The sequence below is a fragment of the Pogona vitticeps genome, chromosome 5 (assembly GCF_051106095.1).
Source record: "Pogona vitticeps strain Pit_001003342236 chromosome 5, PviZW2.1, whole genome shotgun sequence".
NCBI lineage: Eukaryota > Metazoa > Chordata > Lepidosauria > Squamata > Agamidae > Pogona > Pogona vitticeps.
This window is the reverse complement of record NC_135787.1, coordinates 147,874,619-147,898,625: the sequence shown is the minus strand read 5'-3', so window position 1 is coordinate 147,898,625 and position 24,007 is coordinate 147,874,619. Positions and strand designations below refer to the sequence as shown.

Below are 24,007 nucleotides of genomic sequence, written 5' to 3'. Positions count from 1 at the left end.
AAGATCGATAACCTCTCCTACAGAAAGAAAAAGAAATGGTGAACCACACAGCCAGACAAAGACAGAAATTCAACAAATGCCAAACAAGCCAATAGAAACCTACATTAGACACCTCGCACATCATCATCAACAACAACCTATCTGAACGCCAACTCTCCCCAGAAGAAACCTCGGTCTTAGCCAAAGGAGGAAATTTTGCATTCACACCCAGTAAAATTCCTGTGGAAGATATCATTGCCAATGTGGAATCAGCATTATATCATCTTCCAGAAGAAAAAGCAGAGGAAATAAGAGGTGAAGTGACTAGGATCCTACGGAAAGCAAAACCCCCCAAAAGCAACATAACAAGAAAGGAGAGAAATGCGATCAAGTCCCTAAACTCAGATCCGGACATCATCATTCTGCCAGCAGACAAGGGCAACACCACAGTAACCATGGAAACAGAAGAATACAAGGACAAAATCAGGGAACTTCTAGACCCCACCACCTACAGAAAACTGAAATGGGACCCAACCAACAAAATTACAAAACAAACAAACATCCTGGTCAGGAGTTCCTCCCTGCACCCCAACCTCCTTCAACGAACCTGCAAGACAGAAGCTCTCCCACCTAGTCATATGATAGTCCATGGACTGATATTGCTGTGCGTAAGAAAAAATAACTTTATTTATTTGGTAGATATTGCTCATCTTTGTTTAGATAGTCTTTACAGAAAAACGCGTTTTCATTTTGTCAGTTGTCAGTTTCTTTTTTTATTTAACATTTTATTAGTTTTTCAATATATCTACATTCAGTTCATGCTTGTTAAACATCGTGTTACATGGGTTGCTTATTATTATTTGTTTTTGTGTCTTGGTGTCTTCTTAGTTGTCCCTTCAAAGTCTTTACATCTTTTAAGCATATGAAGCAATCGTGTGTATTTTAGTGTACAATATTGGTTATTATTATAATAATGCTCTCATAGTATACAATGTTCTCAAAATCCTCTAATAAAATACCTAATAAAAGCAATTCTGGTTTCAAATCTATCTAATTTGGAGGCAATTTAACCAACCAACTTTGTATTTTATACTAGTAATAACTAAATGGATTCCTAACACATAATAAATGTTATCTAAAGCATTTTATATAGATTTTCTTTATATAATTATTTAGCCATTTCTGTCTTCACATTTCCTATCATGTCTATAGCAATATCTAATATGTTATCCTGTTTCTCAAAAATAAGACCTAACCTGAAAATAAGCTGTAGTGTGTTTTTTCAGGATGCTCGTAATATAAGTCCTACCCCCAAAATAAGTACCAGTTAAGTGAAACCCCTGTCCTCCACCATAGTGCAGCTTTGTGCCGCAACCAGAAGATTACATGACTGTATTTGAATAAAAGTAGATTGTTGTACATGAAAGAAATGTAAAACTTCCCCTGATGTCTTATTTTCAGGGAAACACGTTAATTAAGTACTATTTGTTTTACCTCTTTCTTACATGTAGCTTCAATTTACCTTAAGAACCACCATGTTATGCCTTTACCCTGATTAGTGATCCCTTATTTCAGTTTCATTCACTTTTCTAACATATAAGATGTGTCCCCTTACAATTCCAGAGGTTAGGTGTATACATGCTTTCAATGTTGAATGCCACCTTAATAATTTTCCTTTACATCTTCTAAGTCAGTGGTTCTTAACCTTTGTTACTCGGATGCTTTTGAACTGCAACTCCCAGAAACCCCAGTCAGCACAGATGGTGGTGAAGGCTTCTGGGAGTTGCAGTCCAAAACTCCTGAGTAACCCAAGGTTAAGAACCAGTGTTCTAAGTAACTCCTTTTCTTGTTTGTCTTTTCCCAGTTCTTGTTCCTAGCGCTCTAAAAATTCTGCTGTCCCTTATACCATCTGAGATCAATTTATGCACTTGATCTATCTCCAATAGATCTTCCAGGCAATTTTCCTTAAATCTGTTTGTTCTGTCCCCTTATCTTCCCTTGGCACACCTAAAACTCTCCTCGCCTCTGGGGTTAGAAGTAGAGCTCCTAGATTTTCTCCTCTAATTTCCTCCAGTCCCTTCTTTGATTGGCATACATCATCCACCACCCTCTCATTTTCTTGTTCATTATTCCCTGTCTCCTGTTGATTATAGTCCTTCCTTAGCTGCTCATTGAATAATTCCGCCTCTTCATTTTGGAATCTCACTATTACTAAAATTGCTTGAAGAATAGATTTTGTTTCATCCCATAATTTTCCTTGTTGTAGCATTATGTCCCAGATAACAAATAATTGTATTCCATTTGAAAGTTGTCCAGTTGCTTAAAGTAATCAGTCCAATTCCATCAATACTTGCTTCCATAGGTCCACTTTAATAGATTGATCACCTTTAGGGTTTAACTTAAATCCAGTCTCAGATGTAAAGAGTTTCCCTTGCTTGGAGGCTCAATGACACTTGCTCACCAAATAGTTCACTCGATGTTTATATTTATGTTCTGATGTCTTTTGTAATCAGCCCCAGAGACAGTCCATTCCAGTATTGATTCTATCCTGGCCTGTGCTCCAGTCAAGTTCAGAACCCAGGATACAGTTTAAAAATTCCATTTTGGCAGATTAGACTTTCTAGGGTTAATTTGTCTATTTTTCAGTCAGTCCTCCAAACAAACAAACAAACAAAAGGAAGTAAAAACTTCCATAGAGTATTCATGGTCATTGTTTTGGGCTTTTTGCCAATGCTGTAGAGGCTGTGCCATAACATAACAAGTTTAACTCCCAGAGTTGTTTAGCTAATAATTTTAAGAGCGAGTTTTCTTAAGTTTCTAATGCCAAAGTAACACCAAACGTCTTTCTCTGAAGTATAATTAAATGTCTAATTAGTGTCTAATGGCTTCTCCCCCATTTCATCCTGAGGGGTCACATACACGTCGGAATTCAGCCCAGGGGATGGAGCTCCGTCCTTCTCCTGCTCTCTCATCACAACATCAAGCCAGAAGTCCCAGTTGTTAGTTTCTTTTAGTGCAGGTTTCGCCTCTCACTTGGACTTCATGTTTTAAAATATTTCACCCTCCAAATTATTATCCAGAAACTGCATAATATGAGAAGCTTGGGATCCAGATAGTTATTTAATGAAATGTCCTGCTTTTGTGATTAGGATCTTTTTCAGTCTGACTGCATAGATTATAACTGTAGAGTGAGCAATTCGACTTTTATGATGCTTGACCAAGCAGGCATCCTGGACTACCTTTCACAAGGATATGTTAGGTCTAAAGGGGATCTTCAGTTGTGTACAGACAGTGCTTACAGAAATGGGATATCAATAAAACCAATCTTGAATTCATTTTACTTGTTCTCATGTTACTCTTTCTTTGCCACTAGTGTTGCTTTGCATTTTTCCTTCCCCCCCCCAAAGTATTTCTTTCTGAAACATTGCTGTTCTCTTATCTGTGTAGCTCATATGCTGAAACACATGTAAATCGTACCACTTCTTGCTTTCAGGTAGCTTTAAATTTGGCTACAGTAAACTCTGTCTACTGATTCATGCCAGATTAAGCTGTGAAAGTGTCATTGTTAAATGACATAATGTGTTAATTCTCCTTAAATCCTCAGAAGGCATACTTCAGAACAGTAATAGGAAGAGATAGTTATAGGTCTTTACAGTGGATTTTTACATTTTTAAGTAAAGTATAAGATATTTTACTTCAATTATCTTGTTTGTATGTGTGTTGCATGCACACACATGCATGCATATGGGGTTCTTTTTTTGTCTTTCAAAGACTACAGATTATCCTGTCTGCAAGAAAAATATAACAAGTCTGAAATGTCAATACCATATGATATTCTACAGTTTTGCTCTTGGACACTCTTCCAGTGATGGAACAGCAGTGTTCGAGGCATTAAGGAATTGATTATGTTATTCTTCTCCCTGTGCTTGTTGTGTTTGTATAGCCATAGCAAATTTTTGTGGTGACTTATGAGCTGTGCACAGTTGGCATGGAATGAATACTTAGCAAGTGCTTAAATGTTATAATGCCAAGCAGGTCAATGAGAGGGAAGAACGAAGTCACAAATTGGGTTCTGTCTAAGATACTCTTCAGTTACTAGGATTTATAGCTCAAAATGCTGTAATGTGTCTTTATCTCTGTGCTCTGTCATGGTGAGAAAGTACTATTACATTAATGTCTGCTGAATTACTTAAGAAAAGAGGATTTTCAAAAATCAGCACACAAAAACTATCAATGGTTTTACAGTCAGACAAATTGTGTCTTGAAGCCAGGGGACCTAGAGGCCCACATCAATGTGCCACTCACCTATTTATTGACATCAGTGAATGATAACAAAAAGGCTACTAATATTTGATCTGCATGGAATTCTCTTCAGATGTTTTTATAGGAAGATTGTTGTTTGTTGCCTGGTTTTACTTTTTAGTTTTCTAAAATGATGCTGAAATCTCAGTTAGTAGTTAGATACTAGTATAAGGCTGTTGTATAGAGTGTTCAGTGGGTGGAAGTTGTGCCCAACTGTTAGTCCTGAATGTAAAAAGTACTTGAAGGAAGTTGTTTTTCAGAAGTTGCCCGATTAATATAACTGTGTAATATTTCTGCCCCCAGCTTACCTAAAGTCGTTAAGAGACGTGTAAATGCACTCAAGAATCTTCAAGTTAAATGTGCACAGATAGAAGCAAAGTTCTACGAAGAAGTTCATGAACTGGAAAGAAAATATGCTGCTCTTTATCAGCCGTTGTTTGACAAGGTAATTCATGTACTGTACCTCTATTGCTTTGTGTTTGAAAGTGACAAGTGGGGCAGAATTCCCATTGAATCAGTCATTTTGTATTTTTTTAATCCACAAATATGAGCAATTTGTTATGGTAACTTGAAAGAACAATGCTTTGATTTTCTAGAGAAGTGAAATCATCAATGCAGTTTATGAACCTACAGAAGAAGAATGTGAGTGGAAAACAGATGTTGAAGAAGAAATTTCAGTGAGTACCTAAACATGCTTTAAAACAGCAACAGCACCAGAAAACACTTTGTATATCTGTGCTTCAGTAGCTGGGAGTAAATTTGTTTCAGTAATAAATACAAACAAATTGTGTAATGTGTAAATCATACTTTGGCCAAAATTGTGTTGACATTTGTGAAAAGGTGATGGCATCACTGGGCAGGGTCATGCAGTTTGTCTGACTTGCAAGTAATCTGCAGTTCGTGGAAGCTGTGGGAGCCACCAACAGTAAAAGGAATTATTTAATTATTAAAAATCTCCCTCTGCCAGTAATGTCTTTCCTCAGTGGAGATTTTTGATAATTGAAGACTTCCCTCTTCTGTTCAACGGTTTCTACAAAAAATTATTGCAAATCAAACAATTATGGGATAAAAGGGAGGAAATCATTACCCTTCATTGGACATAGCTTAAACAATAATAATACAGTTTTGAACTCTAACATCCTATTTTGATTTTTGTTGAGTTTCTGAGCAACTCTTAATGAAAGAGTAGATACTTTAAATATAGGAGTGCCTAATAATGTAGTTTGTAATTGAATGTTTTCCCGTTCATTATGTTACTAGTATAACACTAAATTTCTTGATTAGTGTGCAGCGCTCAAATATTAGAAAGAGTAACTTCTTAATTTTAACAAGGAGGAAATGAAAGAGAAAGCCAAGCTGGAAGAGGAGAAAAAAGACCAAGAAAAAGATGATCCTAAAGGAATTCCTGAATTTTGGCTGACAGTATTCAAGAACGTTGACTTGCTCAGTGATATGGTTCAGGTAAAAAAAAATAAGCTTTTAAGTTCCTGAATGTTTTGGCTATAATCTACTTTCTGAAATACAATGATAGATTACTAGTCATGCCTGTTAGGCATGAGTGATCCCTTTCTTGGTGATATAAATTCTCTACTATAGCAGAATGACACAATTCTCCTACATCACACTGAGGATATATTTAGTTCTATGTTCTGTTTCCAGCAGTATTCCACCAGTTAATGTCCTTGGGAGACTCAAAAGCAGGCCATTCCACATTACTTCTTACTGCATTTAATCGTGAAAACTTTTGTCAGATCCAGTAACTACTAGTAGTTGATAAGTCTATTCTTCGGGAACATATTAATATTCTGTTTAATAATAATTGTATGCCATCAAGTTAATTTTGACTTATAGCAACCCTTCTCATGGTTTTCTAGATAGACGATACCCAGAAGTGGTTTACCATTCCCTTTTTCTGGAGGCACCCAAGGCCACATAGGCTGGCTTTTCTCCCTCGAGGCACAGTTGAGAATCAAACTCCCAACCTTCGGCTCTTCCACCAGATTCCTAAACGACTGAGCTATTTAGCCAGCTAATCCTCTGTTTAAGCTGTCTTAAATAGCGGCCATTGCTACATCATTAGCAGGGAGTTCTACAGGTTAACAAGTGCAAAATAATAGATTTGGTGCATTCTGAGCCCACTGTCAATCAGTTTTACTTAGTGGTTCTTTTAACACATTGTGAGCAGAGCTATGACAAACATTTCACCCAATACCATTGTGGCATTCACCCTTATTATGTTAAATAGTCATGCATTATTCATGTTGTAGGCTAATGTTGAGAGGAAGAGCAGAGAGAGTTAAAAAAAGGCAGAGCCTGAGAGAGAGTCAGAGTCAGTCTGAGCATAGAGAAGTCAGAGTCAGAGTCAGAGTGGAGAGTCAAGGAGAGATGAGATTGGAGTGAGAGAGTGATATTTGGGAGATCTGGGGTGTGATTAGTCACAAGAGTGTATAGTAACTGTAAGATCAAATAGAAGATTGTTATTGATGATTTAGAAACCTGAAGAAGATACATATGAATTATTACCAAAACATCTGTAATCAGTAAATCTGTTTTATTTAAAAAGACATTGATGAATGGACCTTCATCTTTCTTTAGAAAAGTATGTTGATTTAGTAATCAACTGGTGGTAGCGTGTGAAGAGGAGTTTGGTTTGCCTTCAAGTGCTCTGTGGTTGGACAATAACCAAGGGGGACTAGGGGCAAATGCCACAACTATACTGCATTTGCATAGAATTGCAGAGTATATGTACTGTTGGGCATAAGTTATGTATTGCATTTCTGTATAAGGCTGTTCTTATGGTTTATAGCAGGGGTCTCCAAATTTTTCAGTGTGAAGGACACATAATTTTCCATATTTTCGAGGGCCAGAAGTACACGTGCGTGCATACACCCGCATGTATGGGGCGGATAAAAAGGCAAGGCGGGCCGGATGTGGCCTGCGGGCTGTACTTTGCAGACTCCAGTTTTATGGGGATACTTATATGGTAAATGCATTACCACCACCGGGTAAACGGAATCAGAGAAATATTATACTTGCCCTAGATACTTGGTGTCCTATTCCATTTTTCTATGTTATACAGTGGTGCCTCGACTTATGACATTAATCCGTTCAAGAATGATGGTCGTAACTCTAAATGGTTGTAAGTCGAAGCACCATTTCCCATAGGAAATCACTGCAAGACTCATTAGAAACACGATTAATCCCTTCTGGCCAAAGGGGGGGGGGGAAGCAAGGGAACCATGCAGGACCCATTGCAAAAGCACAGAAAACAAATGAAGCAGATTGGAAATGTGTGCAGAGAACAAAGGGACAAGGACAGAAATGCAAAGGAAAAGGCAAGGGAAGCATGCAGGACCCATTGCAAAAGCACAGAAAACAAACGGAGCAGATTGGAAATGTGCGCAGAGAACAGAGGGACAAGGTCGGATATGCAAAGGAAAAACAAGGGAAGCATGCAGGACCCATTGCAAAAACACAGAAAAAATGGAGCAGATTGGAAATGCACAGAGAATGAATAGACAAGGTCGGAAATGCACAGAAAGCAAAGGAAAAGCAAGGGAAGCATGCAGGACCATTGCAAAAGCAAAGAAATCAAAGGGAGCAGATCAATAATGCAATGAGAACAAATCAAAAAGCAACGGAAGCATGCAAGACACATCGAAAATGGAGGAAAACCCCCCAGAAAGCAACCAAACCCTCCAAGACCCATCGGAAATGGGGGGGGGGACCAAAAAACAACCCCCCAAACCCATCAGAAATGGGAAAAAACACTCCAAAAAGCAACCACAAACGCCCCTCGGAAATGGGGGGAACCAAAAAACAAACAACCCTCCCAAGACCCATCACAGCACAGAAACATAACCCCCCCAGCCAAAATGCAAAAATACCAAGAACAGTTTTTAAAAAGCATAAAGCAGCACCATACCTTAGCAGGCAGCCTCCTCGGATCATACACACACTGTCGGGGCGAAAGAGCTACAAAGAAGCAGCAGCCTCTTTCGCCACCTACAGTAAGCAATTTGAATTTCCCGCCTTTTCCCCCTGCCTTTTTCTGTTTGTAAGTGGAAGCTTCGATCGCACGTAGAAGCAAAATTTTGCGACCAGAGCTGTTCGTAACTTGAATTGGTCGGAAGTAGGGACGGTTGGAAGTTGAGGCACCACTGTACTTTTGTTTTCTCTATTTTATAACTATATTATATTCATTAGATATGAAGAGTGTTAATGACAGCTTTATTTCGTAGGAACATGATGAACCTATTCTGAAACATTTGAAAGACATTAAAGTGAAGTTTTCAGAAGCAGGGCAGCCCATGGTAAGTTTTAGACTTTGGTCGGAATTATAATATTGAGATGGTTGAATAATATTCTGTGTACATCTGCTGTTTTAGCATAGAAGTAACACCATGTTCTTGGAGGACCTCTCACACGTTATTTCAGTAACAATCCACAGCAGGTGTCCTTAGGAATTTTTTTTTCTGAGCTTGATAATATAAAGTTGGAAAATTTATGTATGATGGATATAGTTTAATCTGTCAGCAAGTAATGTACAGCCTGCTGTTATATATAGACAATTGTATATATGGTAAATGCATTACCACCACTGAGTATCCTAGGGCAACAAGAGGGAGAATGTATCCCTCCCTCTTTAGTATTTTTGGGCCCCCAAGGTGATCCCAGACCTCCCCCATGAGGTTTGAAAAAACTTATTTGCCAAAAATGACCCTGTTTTTGCTGCTGAAGTCTTCCAGGGGCCTAAGGGAGTATCTTTAAACCAACCTCTCTGCCATAATAAAAACAGATGGGAAGTGTTTTCTAGTTTACCCAGAAATCTCCTCAGACTTATTTGGGTAATGGATAACAGAACTATTATCATAAACATAACAGTATTTGAGTTTTTTATTTTGAGTTGATGAAGGAAAGCAGTCCATAAACCTGTAATCAAAAGCTGAATAAGAGGGTCAAACAAGTTTAGGCTGTCTAAACATCTTGTCATGTTAATTTTGCCAGAGAAAGGTCTTGTCAACCTAATTCAGAGTCTCATACCAATAGAAGTTTTCATTCCTGTGGAAGCTGTTCTCATGAGGAACATTCCAGATTTTCCATTATCCTGGCTCAAGTGAATATGAAGCATTTTCTTCACATTAGATCAGTGGTTCTTAACCTTTGTTACTCGGATGCTTTTGAACTGCAACTCCCAGAAACCCCAGTCAGGACAGCTTCTGGGAGTTGCAGTCCAAAACTCCTGAGTAACCCAAGGTTAAGAACTAGTGCATTAGATAATCACATGAGCCAAACAACAGGATGTATATTTGAAAACACTCCCTCATATATTTTCTTAACCTGACATTAAGGATACTTCGACAGACTTAAATTCCCCCATTAATGACCCTGTGTTGTAATGTGAGTTACTCTAAAACATTCTATAAAGACTACATATAAACATTCCCTAAAATGTGTGTTTCAGTTAATCAAACATAGTATTTGCACATTTTGCTATTTATTTTGTACTTGTAGCCACAAACATTTATTACATGGGTCAGAATTGCTTGCTAAAACTAAGGACTGTGTCACGTATATCTAGCATTTTGATTTGTGATGCTGCAAAAAAAGTTTGCTTTTTAGTTGAATATGTAAACTGACTACATCAAAAAAACATTGATTTTTTAAAAAAAACTATCAGTAGTGGCATTCTCAATTATCTAGGCCATTAGTGATTGCCACGGTGAATCCAACTATGGCTAATGATATTCCTTGCATTTACAAGGATTCTTTGCCTACTCAAGCCTGCAGTCGCATAGCTGACTCCTGACCCCAGAAGGTGTCTGTATTACCTCTGATTAATAAATATGACTGCATGGGGATCCCTTAAGGACTCCTTTGTAAAGTTTTCTCTTTTCAGTTCTTTATCACCGTATTGCTTGTGTTGGTGAAAGTTGTCCTGTATGAAAGTAAATGTCAGTAGTGCAAGTCCTGTGAAAAATGAGTAAAAGTGAAGTAACTGTCCATGTGTAAAAATACTGTTCCTTTTTTTAATATATGTAAATGTGTGACATGGGTTTTGAGATGCAGCAGAACATTGTCTAGATCATTGGTGGGATATCTATGGTCTTCTGGATGTTGAAGCCCAGTTCACCGTCATCTCTGAGCATTGGTGATGGTAGCTGGGGCTGAAGGGCATTGGGGTCCAGCCACACATGGAGGACCACGGGTTTCCTACTTACTGTATGTAGATAGCATTGTATTTCAGTGCTATTGCTTAGAATACTAGCTCCCAATGCATCTCTTGGTGACTGCGAATGATGAAAGCTGCAGTCCAGTGACATCCAGAGGTTTGGAGATGGAAAGAATCACAGGGCCATTAATAGTTTATTAGCAGAGCAGTGGAGTGAGTTTGTTAATATGCTTTGAGTATAAGATTTGTTATTAAGGTGAATTGTGCAGTATCTATTGTAAACTAATTTTTGTAATTTTCTAAAAGACTTTTACATTAGAATTTCACTTCGAACCTAATGAGTATTTCACGAATGACGTTCTGACAAAAACATATAGAATGAGATCAGAACCTGATGAATCTGATCCTTTCTCCTTCGATGGACCAGAAATTATGGGTTGTACAGGGTAAGTGTGAACTTCTAATATATTTTAGAAGCTAGATTTATGTAATTATTACTGTTGAATGTACAGCCTGCTTGTTTTATATACACATTTGTTTATAGTTTATCATTTGAAACTATATTGACACGAGATAACCATGTCAATAAAAATAATTTTTAAAGAACCACACTAAAAAGGAAAATGGTGCAAAATCTGTTGAATTAATGGTGGTGAAAATGGTGATTTTGAGCAGTAAAAAGTGTTAAATATTCAATTAAAAATGATGGCCCAAATCTTGTTATCATAACTTCTTGTGGTAGAAGCTCATGACACCATCATCTTGTGCCACTAAAATTTAGTGGCAACTTGTGCCACTAAAATGCTCTCCTCCCTTTTTAGATTTTTGAGACTAGGCTAAACTCTGATATAAACTAAAACACAAGTAGATTTAAGCTAAAGCACAAGTAGATTCTAACATTTTTACCATGACTTAAAGGCCAGCTAGATTTAAAACCCTTGCAATATTCTTTTTAATTAAAAATAATAATTTCAAACCCTTCTCATCTGTAACTATGTAACTATGTTGATGCCTTATATGTGCACATTGGATTGCTTCCATAATATGCATACACAAAAGAGGTACTGGTCATGGTTTTATGATTTGCACAGATGCACAGTACCACTTATAAAACAGGGATGTGTATGACTTTCACAAGTAAGTGACTTTCCACAAATACTATTGCTCTGACATACTTAGACTTGTATTTTCATCTTACTCACTTAGTGAGTGCAATTCTTGCTGAAATATGCTATATTGCTTGTTGCATATATTTAATCCTATGATGAGAATTTCCACAATGGAGAACTATTTTCAAATCATGTTTGAAAGAAAGAAGTATAGGTCTTTTATTTCATTCAAGTTTGCTGTCTATGGTCTTTGAGATACCTTTGTTATCCAGGCAGTTCAATTACTGTTTTTAGATTCAACCCTCATGATAGCACATTTCAGTTAAATCTGACAATATTGTAACTGGTTAGGATATATGTTTAAGTATATGATTGGTTTGATGACAGAATTTTCCTCTAGGTGCCAGATAGACTGGAAAAAGGGGAAGAATGTTACTTTGAAAACCATCAAAAAGAAGCAAAAACACAAGGGGCGTGGAACTGTTAGAACGGTGACAAAAACAGTTTCCAATGATTCTTTCTTCAATTTTTTCAGTCCTCCTGAAGGTAAATTTATTTTACTTATTTGGAGTATTTATAGTATACCTATCAGCTACAAGAGCTGCCAGTGTTGCTTACAATACAGATGACATACAATACAATATCTCTTAGGAGTGTGAAAATTGTACAGTAAAGAAAGCTGATAGGAAAACATTGATCTGTTTGAAATATGGTGCTAGAGTAGAGAAACACAAACAAGTGGGTTTTGGAGCAAATCAAACTGAACTATCTCTGGAGTAAAAAAATGATGAAGTCATGAGAAGACAGGATTCTCTGGAAAAGACAATAATGCCAGAAAAAGCTGAAAGCACCGGGGAAAAAAGGAAGACCAAATATGGCTACCAGTGAAGTAGATCCTGGGCAATTCCAAGAGTTTCAGTACAGAGTTGGTCCATAGTAAGTGCCTTGATAGAGGAATAGTGGAGTAATCTGCTCTGTTAAGTACAAAAGGGCTGGTGCTTACTGAACTGGACTCAGAGTGTGTATGAGAAGCAGGTAAACAACTTAACTCAGACAGGTGAAAAGGATCCGTGAAAAGGTTCTTGGCTACTTGATTTACTTAAGAGTCCTCTTAACAAAAACCAGTCTTCTTGGACATAATTCAGCAAGAGAGTATGAAACGAGATACATGTGCTTTGATGAGGTGATTTTTGGGGTATTGGGCCATTCTTGCCTCAAGATTTTTCACAGGAAGCTCACGGGTTTTTGTGACTGGGATGGTAGCTTAGTAATTAGACATACATTTGTGTGTATCCAGAGTTTCCAGTACCATTAAGACTTTTGTAACTGGCAGTCTTCAAGTATCTTGGTCATCATGCTGTTCACTGAACAAATAGGCTGTAGAGGCAATACCACCCAAAAATAGGAAACGAGCTACATGTGCATAACACTCACAGCTGTTTCTCTGTATTCCTAGTCTTGGAATAGCTTCCCACAGACTTGCAAAACTGATGGTACCAAAACTCTGGATGCACACAAATGTCTGCTCAGCTACCAAGCTTTGTGTTAAGCCTTGGTTTATAAATGTGTTCAAGCAGTAATTTAGGACCTCCAGACCCTTGTTAGCATAAAATGAAAATCTGGGTGCTTGATTTTTTTTTTTTTTTAAATGTGATAAAATAATACTTTTTTCTTTATATAAACTTCCTACTTAATTCTTTCTTTACAGTTCCTGAAAGTGGAGATTTGGTAAGTCCTTTCCTCAAGTTTATTTTCTTAGTGATACATGCTAACTTGGGATATTTTGAATTCTATGCATTATTAAATACAGTGGAAATGGTGTATTTCAAAAGTAACAAAAAGTATTGTCACTTTGTTGAAATTAACTCAATTAATAGTCTAGATCAGTGATGGCGAACCATTCTGAGCCCGAGTGCCCAAACTGCAACACAAAAACAACTTACAGTTGTGTTCAAAATTATTCAACCCCCAATGCTGTAAAGGGGTTTAGGGACTATAGTGTACATTTGGAATTGTATTCAGAATGAAATCCTACAAGGACGTTTCAAAGAACCAAATGCAACTAAAATAACATCAATTGTTTATGTAATACAGTAGTAAATGTTTCTTTTGTGGTTTCTTCATTGCCACAATTATTCAACCCCTTAAAGACTACCACTCTGATGAAGAGAGGTTCATTCAGGTGTTTTCGATCAGGTATTGAAAACACCTGTGGATGTCACCGAGCACCAATCAAGCATAATAAGCACCAATTAGGCAGCTTTAAAATGACTGTGATACTCAGCTCCTTCTAGACATTTACTGGTGTGGTTACAAACATGGTGAAGTCAAGAGAATGGTCCAGGAAGACAAGAGAAGAGGTGATTTGTCTTCACAGGAAGGGCAATGGCTATAAGAAGATTGCAAAGAAGTTAAACATACCAAGAGACACCATAGGAAGCATCATTCGCAAATTCAAGGCAAAGGGCACTGTTGAAATGCTACCTGGTCGTGGAAGAAAGAAGATGCTGACTTCGACTGCTGTGCGCTACCTAAAGCGTAGAGTGGTGAAAAGTCCCCGTGTGACTGCTGAGGAACTGAAAAAAGATTTGTCAGATGTGGGTATAGAAGTTTCAGCTCAGACAATAAGGCGCACACTGCGTAATGAAGGTCTCCATGCCAGAACCCCCAGGCGCACCCCCTTGCTGTCTCCCAAGAATAAGAAGAGTCGACTGCAGTATGCCAAAAGTCATGTGGGCAAACCACAAAAGTTGTGGGATAGTGTTCTGTGGACTGATGAAACAAAATTAGAACTGTTTGGGCCCATGGATCAACGCTATGTTTGGAGGAGGAAGAACAAGGCATATGACGAAAAGAACACCTTGCCTACTGTGAAGCATGGCGGAGGGTCAATAATGCTTTGGGGCTGTTTTGCTTCTGCAGGTACAGGGAAGATTCAGCGTGTACAAGGTACCATGAATTCTCTTCAGTACCAGGAGATATTGGATGAAAATGTGATGCAGTCCGTCACACACCTGAGGCTTGGGAGACGTTGGACCTTTCAACAGGACAATGATCCCAAGCATACCTCCAAGTCCACTAGAGCATGGTTGCAGAGGAAAGGCTGGAACATTTTGGAGTGGCCATCGCAGTCACCAGACTTAAATCCGATTGAGAACCTCTGGTGGGACTTAAAGAAAGCAGTTGCAGTGCGCAAGCCTAAGAATTTGACTGAACTGGAGGCTTTTGCCCATGAAGAATGGGCGAAGATACCCGTAGATCGCTGCAAGACACTTGTGTCAAGCTGTGCTTCACGTTTAAAAGCTGTTATAACTGTAAAAGGATGTTGTACTAAGTACTAAGATTGAATGTCACTTGGGGGTTGAATAAAAACTAATAATGATGTGAGCACAGAAAAGACATTTGTGGTTATTTCATTATAAACTTAAGGTTATATTTCTCTGACCTACAAGTGCCTCTTTCATGTAAATGTAAGCAAGATGACTGAATGATCAAAATCAATGTCAAAATGGCCAAAACATTCAATTTCAGTGGGGGTTGAATAATTTTGAACACAACTGTATTTATTTCAAAGTGCCAACACTGCAATAAAACATGAATACTGAGTCACTATCACTATATCTGAGGCAAAAATGATGAAACTAAGGTTGTCCTACTTGGGCACATCATGAGAAGGTTGGATTCTCTGGAAAAGACCATAATGCTGGGAAAGGTGGAAGGCAACAGGAAAAGAGGCAGACCAAGCACGAGATAAAGAGAGCCACAGGCTTGAGTTTACAAGAGCTGAGCTGGGCAGTTGAGGACAGATCATTTTGGAAATAATTTATTCATAGGTTCACCATACGTCAAAAGCAACCTGACAGTACACAACAGTAACAAAATAATCCTACAGTACTATTAGTTTTCCTTAGGACACAGCACCTCAGTTTCTTGGGTAATCTGTTTATTGAACTTTTTGTGAAACTGGAAATTAGAGTGTAAGCTTCTGTAAGTAAGTTAATACTCTGAAAGACTTTTCTTTGATTCCATATGTTGTTCTGTTTGTTCACTTATTTATTTCATTACTGAAACACCCAATAACTAAAACTTTGGGCAGCTTGCAAGAGCTGAGTAGAGCAGTCAAGGACAGGACATTAACAAAGCTTTGATTCCATATTGACAGGGCTTGAGCTGGATACACAATTATCACAAATTTACCCTGCCCATTTTGTCAATTAGAACTTTTAATTTGGTCAATTATTTGTTAAATAAATACAGAACTAACAAATATTACAGTGGTGCCTCGCTTAACGATTGCCTCGTTTAGCGATGAATTCGCATAACGATGTGTTTTTTAGAAAATAATATGCATCGCATAACGATGTTTCCTATGGGCGATTTTCGCTTAGCGAAGTTTGGGACCATGCTTCGCATAACGAATGCGATTTTAGGTCCCCTGCTTCACTTAACGATGTTTTTTTTCCAATTAAAAAAGTGTCTTAGAAGGGTCAAAAACGGTTCTAAATGCTTGGATTCGTTAGAGGACCCCTTAAGTCATGTGCAAACCTGATTTGGCTTTGATCTGACTTTTCGTTAATTTTTTGTGAATTTTTTTTTTTGGCCCATAGGAACCAATGGACCTGTCAAAATCTGACAGCTCCATGCTTTCCTATGGGGGAGAAAACAATTTACAAAAAATTAACGAAAAGTCAGATCAAAGCCAAATCAGGTTTGCACACAACTTAGGGGGTTCTCTAACGAACCCAAGAATTTAGAACAGTTGCTGAGTCTTCATTAATTTTTTGTGAATTTTTTCTTCCCCCATAGGAAATAATGGAGCTGTCAGATTTTGACAGCTGTCAAAAGTTGGGGGGAAAAAATTCACCATAAATTAATGAAAAGTCAGATCAAAGCCAAATTAACTTTTGCATCCGTTTTAGAGGGTGCAGAAGCTAATCCAAGCATTTAAAACCATTTTTGACCCTTGTATGACACATTTAAAATTGCAAAAATTGACTTCGCAAAGCCATTACAATGTATTGAGTCAGCTTCAATACATTCCAATGGAGGATACATTGTTTCGCTTAGCGATGTTTCCTATGGGTTTTTTCGCTTAACGACGGCAATCCGTTCCAATTGGAATGGATTAACCGGTTTCCAATGCATTCCTATGGGAAATGGTGTTTCGCATAGCGATGGTTTCACATAGCGATGTTTTTTTTGGAACCAGTTAACATCGCTATGCGAGGCACCACTGTATTTAGCTAGTTAATTGTGGATCACTGTTAACTCTCCGGTATATACTGTATTATTAAAATAGCAGGGTTGCTTAAAACTTTGAATTATTTTTCTGTAGTCTGTAAAAGTCCAAAAATATAAAAGAATCACAGAAGAACAGTAAAACAGGAAATTTAAAAGTAATTATAAACTACAAAATGAAAAAAGGGAGCCAGGACAAGGAGGATGAAGCCAAGTTCCAGGAGTCTCTGCTTCACATCTTGTTGTGCAGGAACAAGGAGGCGGAGGAGAGGTGGTTGTCCTGATGGAGGCAGCAGAGATCCCGGGATGGAGGAGTCAGAAGTGTAGTAGGTTTCAGGTTTTCTCAGGTCTGGCTGGCCAGGAGCTTTAACTTGCTAGAAATCCCTGTCACCCTCCCCTTAGTCGCTCACACACAGACAAAATGGCAGCATCTTCTTCTTCACTCTCTTGATTCCTCAGAGGGAAGCAAGCAGCCCCGGCCAGAATGGAGCCAAGAGAAAAAGTGGCGTGGCTTAAAGGGGAAGGCGGCAACTCATAAACACAGTGGGACGCAGAGAGCTCAGCAATGGGGGAGAAGCCAAGGCAGGGTCGGTGCTATCACAGTACTAGATTAGCCACTAGCCAAATGGCTCTCATGCCCACAGAGAGGGCTCTGCATCCCAGTTGTGGCACACGTGCCATTAGTTCACCATCACTGGTCTAGATTGTCAACAAGAGTTCCTCTGTCTTTGTATGGCCTTATGAAAATGTGCCTCCAATTAGTGTCGTAGCTCTTGCTTTTGCTATACATGAGCATATGTGGACAGCTGGATAAATGAAAACTCCTGTGAAGCTACACCATTTGCAGTGTCAAATGATGTTGGTGTAGCTGCACACCTGTAAAATGGCCACTTGTGGATTGCTAGCCATGCAGTTTTGTGATTGTGTTACATGAATTCAGATGGCATTCTAAGTGTTCAGACCAACAGCTATTGAGCTTTAGAATTCAGCACTTACTTCGGAGGCTAATAAGAGACTTACAGAGTTGATTATAGTATTCCACAGCCACAGGTACAGACTAATTGAGACAATCTGGCAGTAAATGAAGTTGTATGATAAAATAATACCATTTTATTTAAAATACAAATTCATATGTTTATGAATTTATGTACTTGTGCAGGATGATGATGCTGAAGCAGTTCTTGCTGCTGATTTTGAAATTGGTCATTTTCTACGGGAGCGCATAGTTCCACGATCAGTACTGTATTTCACAGGAGAAGCCATTGAAGATGATGATGATGATGTAAGTGGTAATTGTTTTCAGTAGTGTCAAAATTATCTTGGGTACTGGTTTGATTTATGTAAGGTCATAAAGTAAGCTGTAATTCAGTGCACTGGTTTCATTAATTGTATTTGAAATCTACATACAATCAAAGCATAGAAAATATGCTTTTTTAATCTCTAGCCCCCAGAATCCTCCAGCAAGCATAAACATAGGTCAGGAGTTGTAGTTCACCAAAGTAATTTAGTGTACAGAACAGTGCTTAATTGTACAAAATTCAGTCCAAAATTCTGTTTATCTTCAGGGCAGTTTTTAAAATCTTGTTCTAAGTGAATTGTCTTCCTCCTTAATAGTCAAGAGGAGAAAACTCCAGTGGGAGAGTACAAATTTCAGACAGATTTGAGCCCTAGTGGCCCATCATTTTGTATTAACGGTGCTGAATACAAAACTAGGGGCTAAAGTACCCAGTGGGGTGTAGTGGATAGAATGATGGATTGGGACTTGGGAATCCCCACTTAGCCATGGAAATTCACTGTGGATGTAGAACCGGTAAAACCACTTCTTAAATATCTCACATTATATTCACTATAAGTTGGTTCCAGTTTAAAGGCATATAGACCTTTGGGTAGTGTGGGTGGCATATAGGTTAAATAAATAAATAAATATAACAACAAGAGCTGAAACACACTAGGGCTCATTGGCTGAAATCCTGCTGTTTAGCACAGTAAGCCACACTAAAGTAGGCTCATTGAATCAGTGGAACTTATGGAGATGTTGATTCACCAAATCTGCATTGATTTAATGAGCCTACTCCAGGGTAACTTCCATGCTAAGCATTTCAGCTGTTGTGTCATGTGGAAGGAATGTGGAAGATTTTTTAAATGGGTAAATATTGAAGAACTTTCATAGGTATGAATATTGAGGTAGCTTTTTTAAAGATACATAGCCATGTAAGATAATGTTTTTGCTATATTTGGTGGGAGTCATTCTCATGAGGCATTCTGTCCTCTAAAGAAAGTGTTGTCAGTCTGCTTGGGGGAGGGCTCAAAGTACTGATTAGAGGAGGTGAAAAGCTCTCAGTGTACTGTACATGTATGCAAAGTACACACTACAGAGCTTTTTGCAATCTTGTCGTAAGTAAGAACCTATTCTTCTTTGCAAATTCTTAGATTTCCCATACTCCGAAAGAGTTTCAGAAGATGTTTATACCCATCTTAGCCCACTTTCCTCCCTCCCCCCCAAAAAAAGAAAGAAAAAGAAAAAAGATTCGGGCCAAAGATTATACTTGTAACCTTTTCTAAGTATAAACTGTTTTCTGAGGTTTGCTTTAGAAACTCTGTTGGAATATCCAAAATAAACATATACTTATTTTTCCTAGCCTATTGTAGTTGCATGATTCTGTGCATTTTAATCGCTCTATTCAAAATAATATACAGTACTGTATTTAAACAACTTTTTTAAAACTTTTTTTTAAAGAGAGTTTTAATACCTTAAATCCTAGTCAGTGCATTACAGCCCCTATAAATATCATGCCAACCTTGCTTATGTTAGACAGATTTGATCTGATCAGGCTTAGACAGACAATGCTGTTTTTAGCAGAAACGCCTGAGTGTATTGAACACTTTTTCGGTCATTCATCTTTTCCATCCATCAGAGCCATAGAGGGTCTTAGTGGGTACTGTCTAAAGATCAACTATTTTATCCAAACTTTGACCCAGTTTATGCAGCAGTGCTATAGAACTAAGTTGTACTCCTACAGCACAGTCCTGTCAAGGTTACTCAAACATAGATCCCATCTACATTCATTTAAAGCTTACTCCCAATTAAATATGAACAGGGTTGCACCCTTAGTGAGGGGAATATTGCAAAAATGGTTTCAAGTTACCATATTTTGCTTAGTATTTTTGGTGTAATCAGCATTATCTGGAAATCAATCGCATCCAGAGATTGCAATTTTTAAGATGAAGATCTTGATGCTATTGTATTGCTAATGTTATTTCTTTGCTCTTTTCAGTATGATGAAGAGGGTGAGGAGGCTGATGACGAGGTAAGTTTTGTGGTCATTTAGAGACAAAAATATCCAAGATTCTGACTGATCTGCTAACTAATTTCAGTGGTTAGAGTATTACACAAGTATGTTAATAAACCAGTAGACTTTTAATGCTGATCAGTTGTCTGTGTGTAATTTGTTTTATTTCAGGAAGGAGAAGAAGAAGCAGATGAAGAAAATGATCCAGATTATGACCCAAAGGTAAGCAGTCAATATGCATGCTCTCTGATAGCTGCACTGAGAGGAGATTATCTGTAATGTACCGATTCTTCCAGTGCATTTGCAGTTTTCATACTGACATGTTGTTTTTATTTTAACAGAAGGATCAAAACCCAGCAGAATGCAAGCAGCAGTGAAACAGTGTGTATGTGGCCTTGAGGATTATCTGCACTGTAATAGCCTAAATACAACTATTAGTTACTTAACAGCCTTATGTTTTGTATCTTGGTAGAATTAAGTAAAGATTTTGTTAAAACAAACTGACAGAACCAGTTTAAAATGTAGGTTCCTTGTACCTAGCATTTTAATAGTACCTTTCTGCCAATATGTAGAATGCAGTAAACCCCTAAAGCATGAATAGTTAATTCATTGCTATATATAGTTTGGTTCTTGTGAAGTCTGTTGTCATGTAGCTATTAGACTGCAGCTGTGAAGATATCAGAACTGTTGATGGAGACCACTATTTGTTTAGAAAAGATCCTTTCCTGAAGAACCAACCAAAGTCTTTTTCAGCCCAGTAGTTTAAATGGGTTTCAGTCTGCTTGCACTAGCTGTGCCTTCATTACTTTGTTATAGAAATGGCAGTGACTTGTACTAATTAGGAGATGACATACATCTTTGAACTTGACTACTTCCATATAATCCATTAAATTCCATCAAGACCACATTGAACATTCATAACTGTCTGCTTGTTTATGCTCTAGGTTTTTGTATTTTGTGATGGTGACCTACAGAAAAACTAGAGACATCATATTAAGGTTGTTTATCACTGGGGTGTGAATAAACCTAGTATTTTCAGAAACCATTTGTGTACTTGTATTTTTAAAAAAATCCTTTTGTAAATATGTAACAGCAAGCCTAATTACAGTGGGAAGCTTTTGCTGATCAGGACCACTCCATCAGGAATATCTGCACACACACACATCCACACAGTTGTCTTCCTGCACTAATTCACATCCTACAGCAGAAGCCATGGTCCGCAGAGAGCTTCCAAAGCATCAATCTCCCGTATTCTTCATATGTCTGGGCTATGGAGTAGAGTGGCAAGACGGAAGCCTTTTCTTATGAAGAAAAACATCCAAGCCCGGCTATATTTTGCAAAAACACACCTGAAGTCTCCCAAAAGCATGTGGGAAAAAGTGTTATGGTCTGATGAAACCAAGGTTGAACTTTTCGGCCCTAATTATGTTTGGTGCAAAAACATCGCACATCACCAAAAGGACACCATACCCACAGTGAAGCATGGTGGTGGCAGCATCATGCTTTGGGGCTGTTTTTGTTCAGCTGGGGCAGGAACCATAAGGTAAAGGGAATTACGAACAGTTCCAAATACTAGTCGATATTGGCACAAAACCTTCAGGTTTCTGCTAGAAAGCTGAACATGAGGAGGAACTTCATCTTTCACCATGACCATGACCCAAAGCATACATCCAATTCAACAAAGGAATGGCTTCACCAGAAGAAGATTAACATTTTGAAATGGCCCAGCGAGAGCTCAGACCTGAATGCGATTGAATATCTGTGGGGTGATCTGAAGAGGGCTGTGTACAGGAGAGACGCCTTTGCAATCTGACAGATTTGGAGCATTTCTGCAAAGAAGAGTGGGCAAATATTGCCAAGTGAAGATGTGCCACACTGATGGACCCATGCCCAAAAACACTGCTATAATAAAAGCAAAAGGTGCTTCGACAAAGTATTAGTTTAAGGGTGTGCATGCAGATGCAACCATATTATTTGAGTTCTTTATTTTTACTTCCCCTCCACCTAAAAGATTCCAGTTTGTTGTTCAACTGAGTTGCACAGTTCATAGGTCTCATTAAAGGTGGAAAAAGTTCTGAAATTATTTATCTTTGTCTCATTTTTTTACATCACAGACACTTGATATTTTAATGGGTGTGTAAACTTTTTATATCAACTATTTTGATTTGAAGAGCAGAAAATAGGGTGGAGATAAGTGGGCAGTTGTCACAATGAAGGGATATGAGCTGTGAGATCTCTGAAGGAGAACTGGAGTAAATCACCTACAAATCACAACATTTGGGGCTTTTTAGATTGGAAAAGAAGGGGAGATATGACAGAATTGTATGAAACAAAATTTCCACTTCTTTGTGGCCTCTGTGAATGCACACAAACCGGTTATGTCTGTGCCTGCGCTGATCTCGGAATATTCTAGAGCAAATAGTAACAATTTTTGTGGCATGATCCCCCATGAGGTATATGCTCCTCCCATCCAGCACTCCCTCAGTTCGTTTTTTCCACTGTGCTGAAAGGTTCTTCGGAAAGACAGAGCGATTCATTGAGTCTTTTCTCAACCTTTATTGCCTGCTTCCTTTTTCAATTATGCCTGTTCGTAATTTGCGATCCCCTGTGAGTCGTTTCGTTTTAGTTCTCCGCGTGTGGTTCCCCCTTCCCTGGGACTCTTAACCATTTTTTCCCTTCTTTCCCGCCATTTATGGCCTCTTCAGCTCTTTTTAAGAGGTGTGTGAGCTATAACAGCAAGGTACCATCAGCCTGCACTGAAACACAGGTTCCAGAGACTGCGCTCACACCTCTGGGAAGTGGCTATGCACCCAGCGACTTCTGCACCAATGCTGGCTCAGTTGTGAGAAGGATCAGTCGAGTTCCAGCCCCCTTCAACAGCTGCTCCCGGTCAATTGACCTCTTCCCCTCATTCCAGGCAAGGGTCTACCAAGTCTAAAACTTCATCCAAATCCGGGATGGCGTTTATGCATACATCAAGGAAAAGTAAGATGTTAAAAAACCTTAAAAAGTTAAATTAGCTCACACTGATCTTCACAGAGACAAATCTCCGCCTCCCATCTTAGAGGTGTCTTCCAGAGGAGATTCGAATTTCGAAGGGGATGAGCTGCATATCCCATCGGCTCAGGTTCCCATCCTGCCCGGTAGCCCTCCCCTCTCGACAGGCCATCTGAGGACTTGAATGCCAATCCAGTCCGGCCACGGCCCATTCGAGCCCTATCTCAGGGCGGGCATCTGAAAGCGAGCCATCAGAGATGAACACCCCTCCTCCACGGAAGAGAAAAGAAAAAAGAAAGCACGTTTCGACACTGACTAATTTACCTTAATTGACACAACCTAATCTGCTTCAATCGGGACATTTTCTTCCCTTCACATTTTTTCCAAACTTCCAGCAGTTCGGCATGGAAAATTTCTTTCCGTTCCCAATGCCACTTCAAATGCAGCAATATCCTCAGATGACCCAACTGTGTACGGATCAGCCACCTCCGTCAAAGAAACATCAGCCCGATAAACTGGGCTCTGTTTTGACGTTTACCGCCCCAAGAAAGCGATCAGCGTCAGCTTCTCATTCCAAACCTTCTGTTCATTCCAAACACCTGCCTAAGGAAAATTTCTCAGCACCGACCCCGACTGTAACTGTTCAGTTCCCGTCTCACTTCCAGACTATGACACAGAACGAATCTTCATCTGCTCTGTCGTCATCTGACTCTGAACCTGACATGGACTCAGATTCCTCTGAGGAATCACCGGCAAACATCCCAACTCCATTTCCTGATGCCATACATAATCATTCTCCCTTGCCTTCGGAGGATTTTTCTTCCTATTCTAATCTCATTTCCTGCATGGCTGCTGCGTTGAAACTTCTGGTTGAGGAGCCTCCTTCACCTGACGACATCAATCGAGAGAAATCCCAACCT

General features: G+C 38.7%; 1 protein-coding gene across 4 annotated transcripts in view; it reads left to right on the top strand.

The window, feature by feature from the left end:
• The window catches only part of NAP1L1 (nucleosome assembly protein 1 like 1), a 43,840-nt gene extending 22,708 nt beyond the window's left edge, over positions 1–21,132 (top strand). For 2 of the 4 annotated variants that reach the window (XM_020804341.3, XM_078376929.1), the window contains 11 exons: positions 4,585–4,726; positions 4,878–4,958; positions 5,614–5,742; positions 8,523–8,594; positions 10,760–10,899; positions 11,963–12,108; positions 13,271–13,290; positions 17,960–18,082; positions 20,076–20,108; positions 20,262–20,312; positions 20,432–21,132. In XM_020804341.3, coding sequence (XP_020660000.3) covers positions 4,585–4,726; positions 4,878–4,958; positions 5,614–5,742; positions 8,523–8,594; positions 10,760–10,899; positions 11,963–12,108; positions 13,271–13,290; positions 17,960–18,082; positions 20,076–20,108; positions 20,262–20,312; positions 20,432–20,467 — 973 coding nt within the window. In that variant the 3' untranslated portion in view covers positions 20,468–21,132. The remainder of the gene's footprint in view (positions 1–4,584; positions 4,727–4,877; positions 4,959–5,613; positions 5,743–8,522; positions 8,595–10,759; positions 10,900–11,962; positions 12,109–13,270; positions 13,291–17,959; positions 18,083–20,075; positions 20,109–20,261; positions 20,313–20,431) is intronic. The other 2 variants (XM_020804350.3, XM_078376930.1) reach the window with 1 other exon arrangement.
• Positions 21,133–24,007: the final 2,875 nt, after the last annotated feature.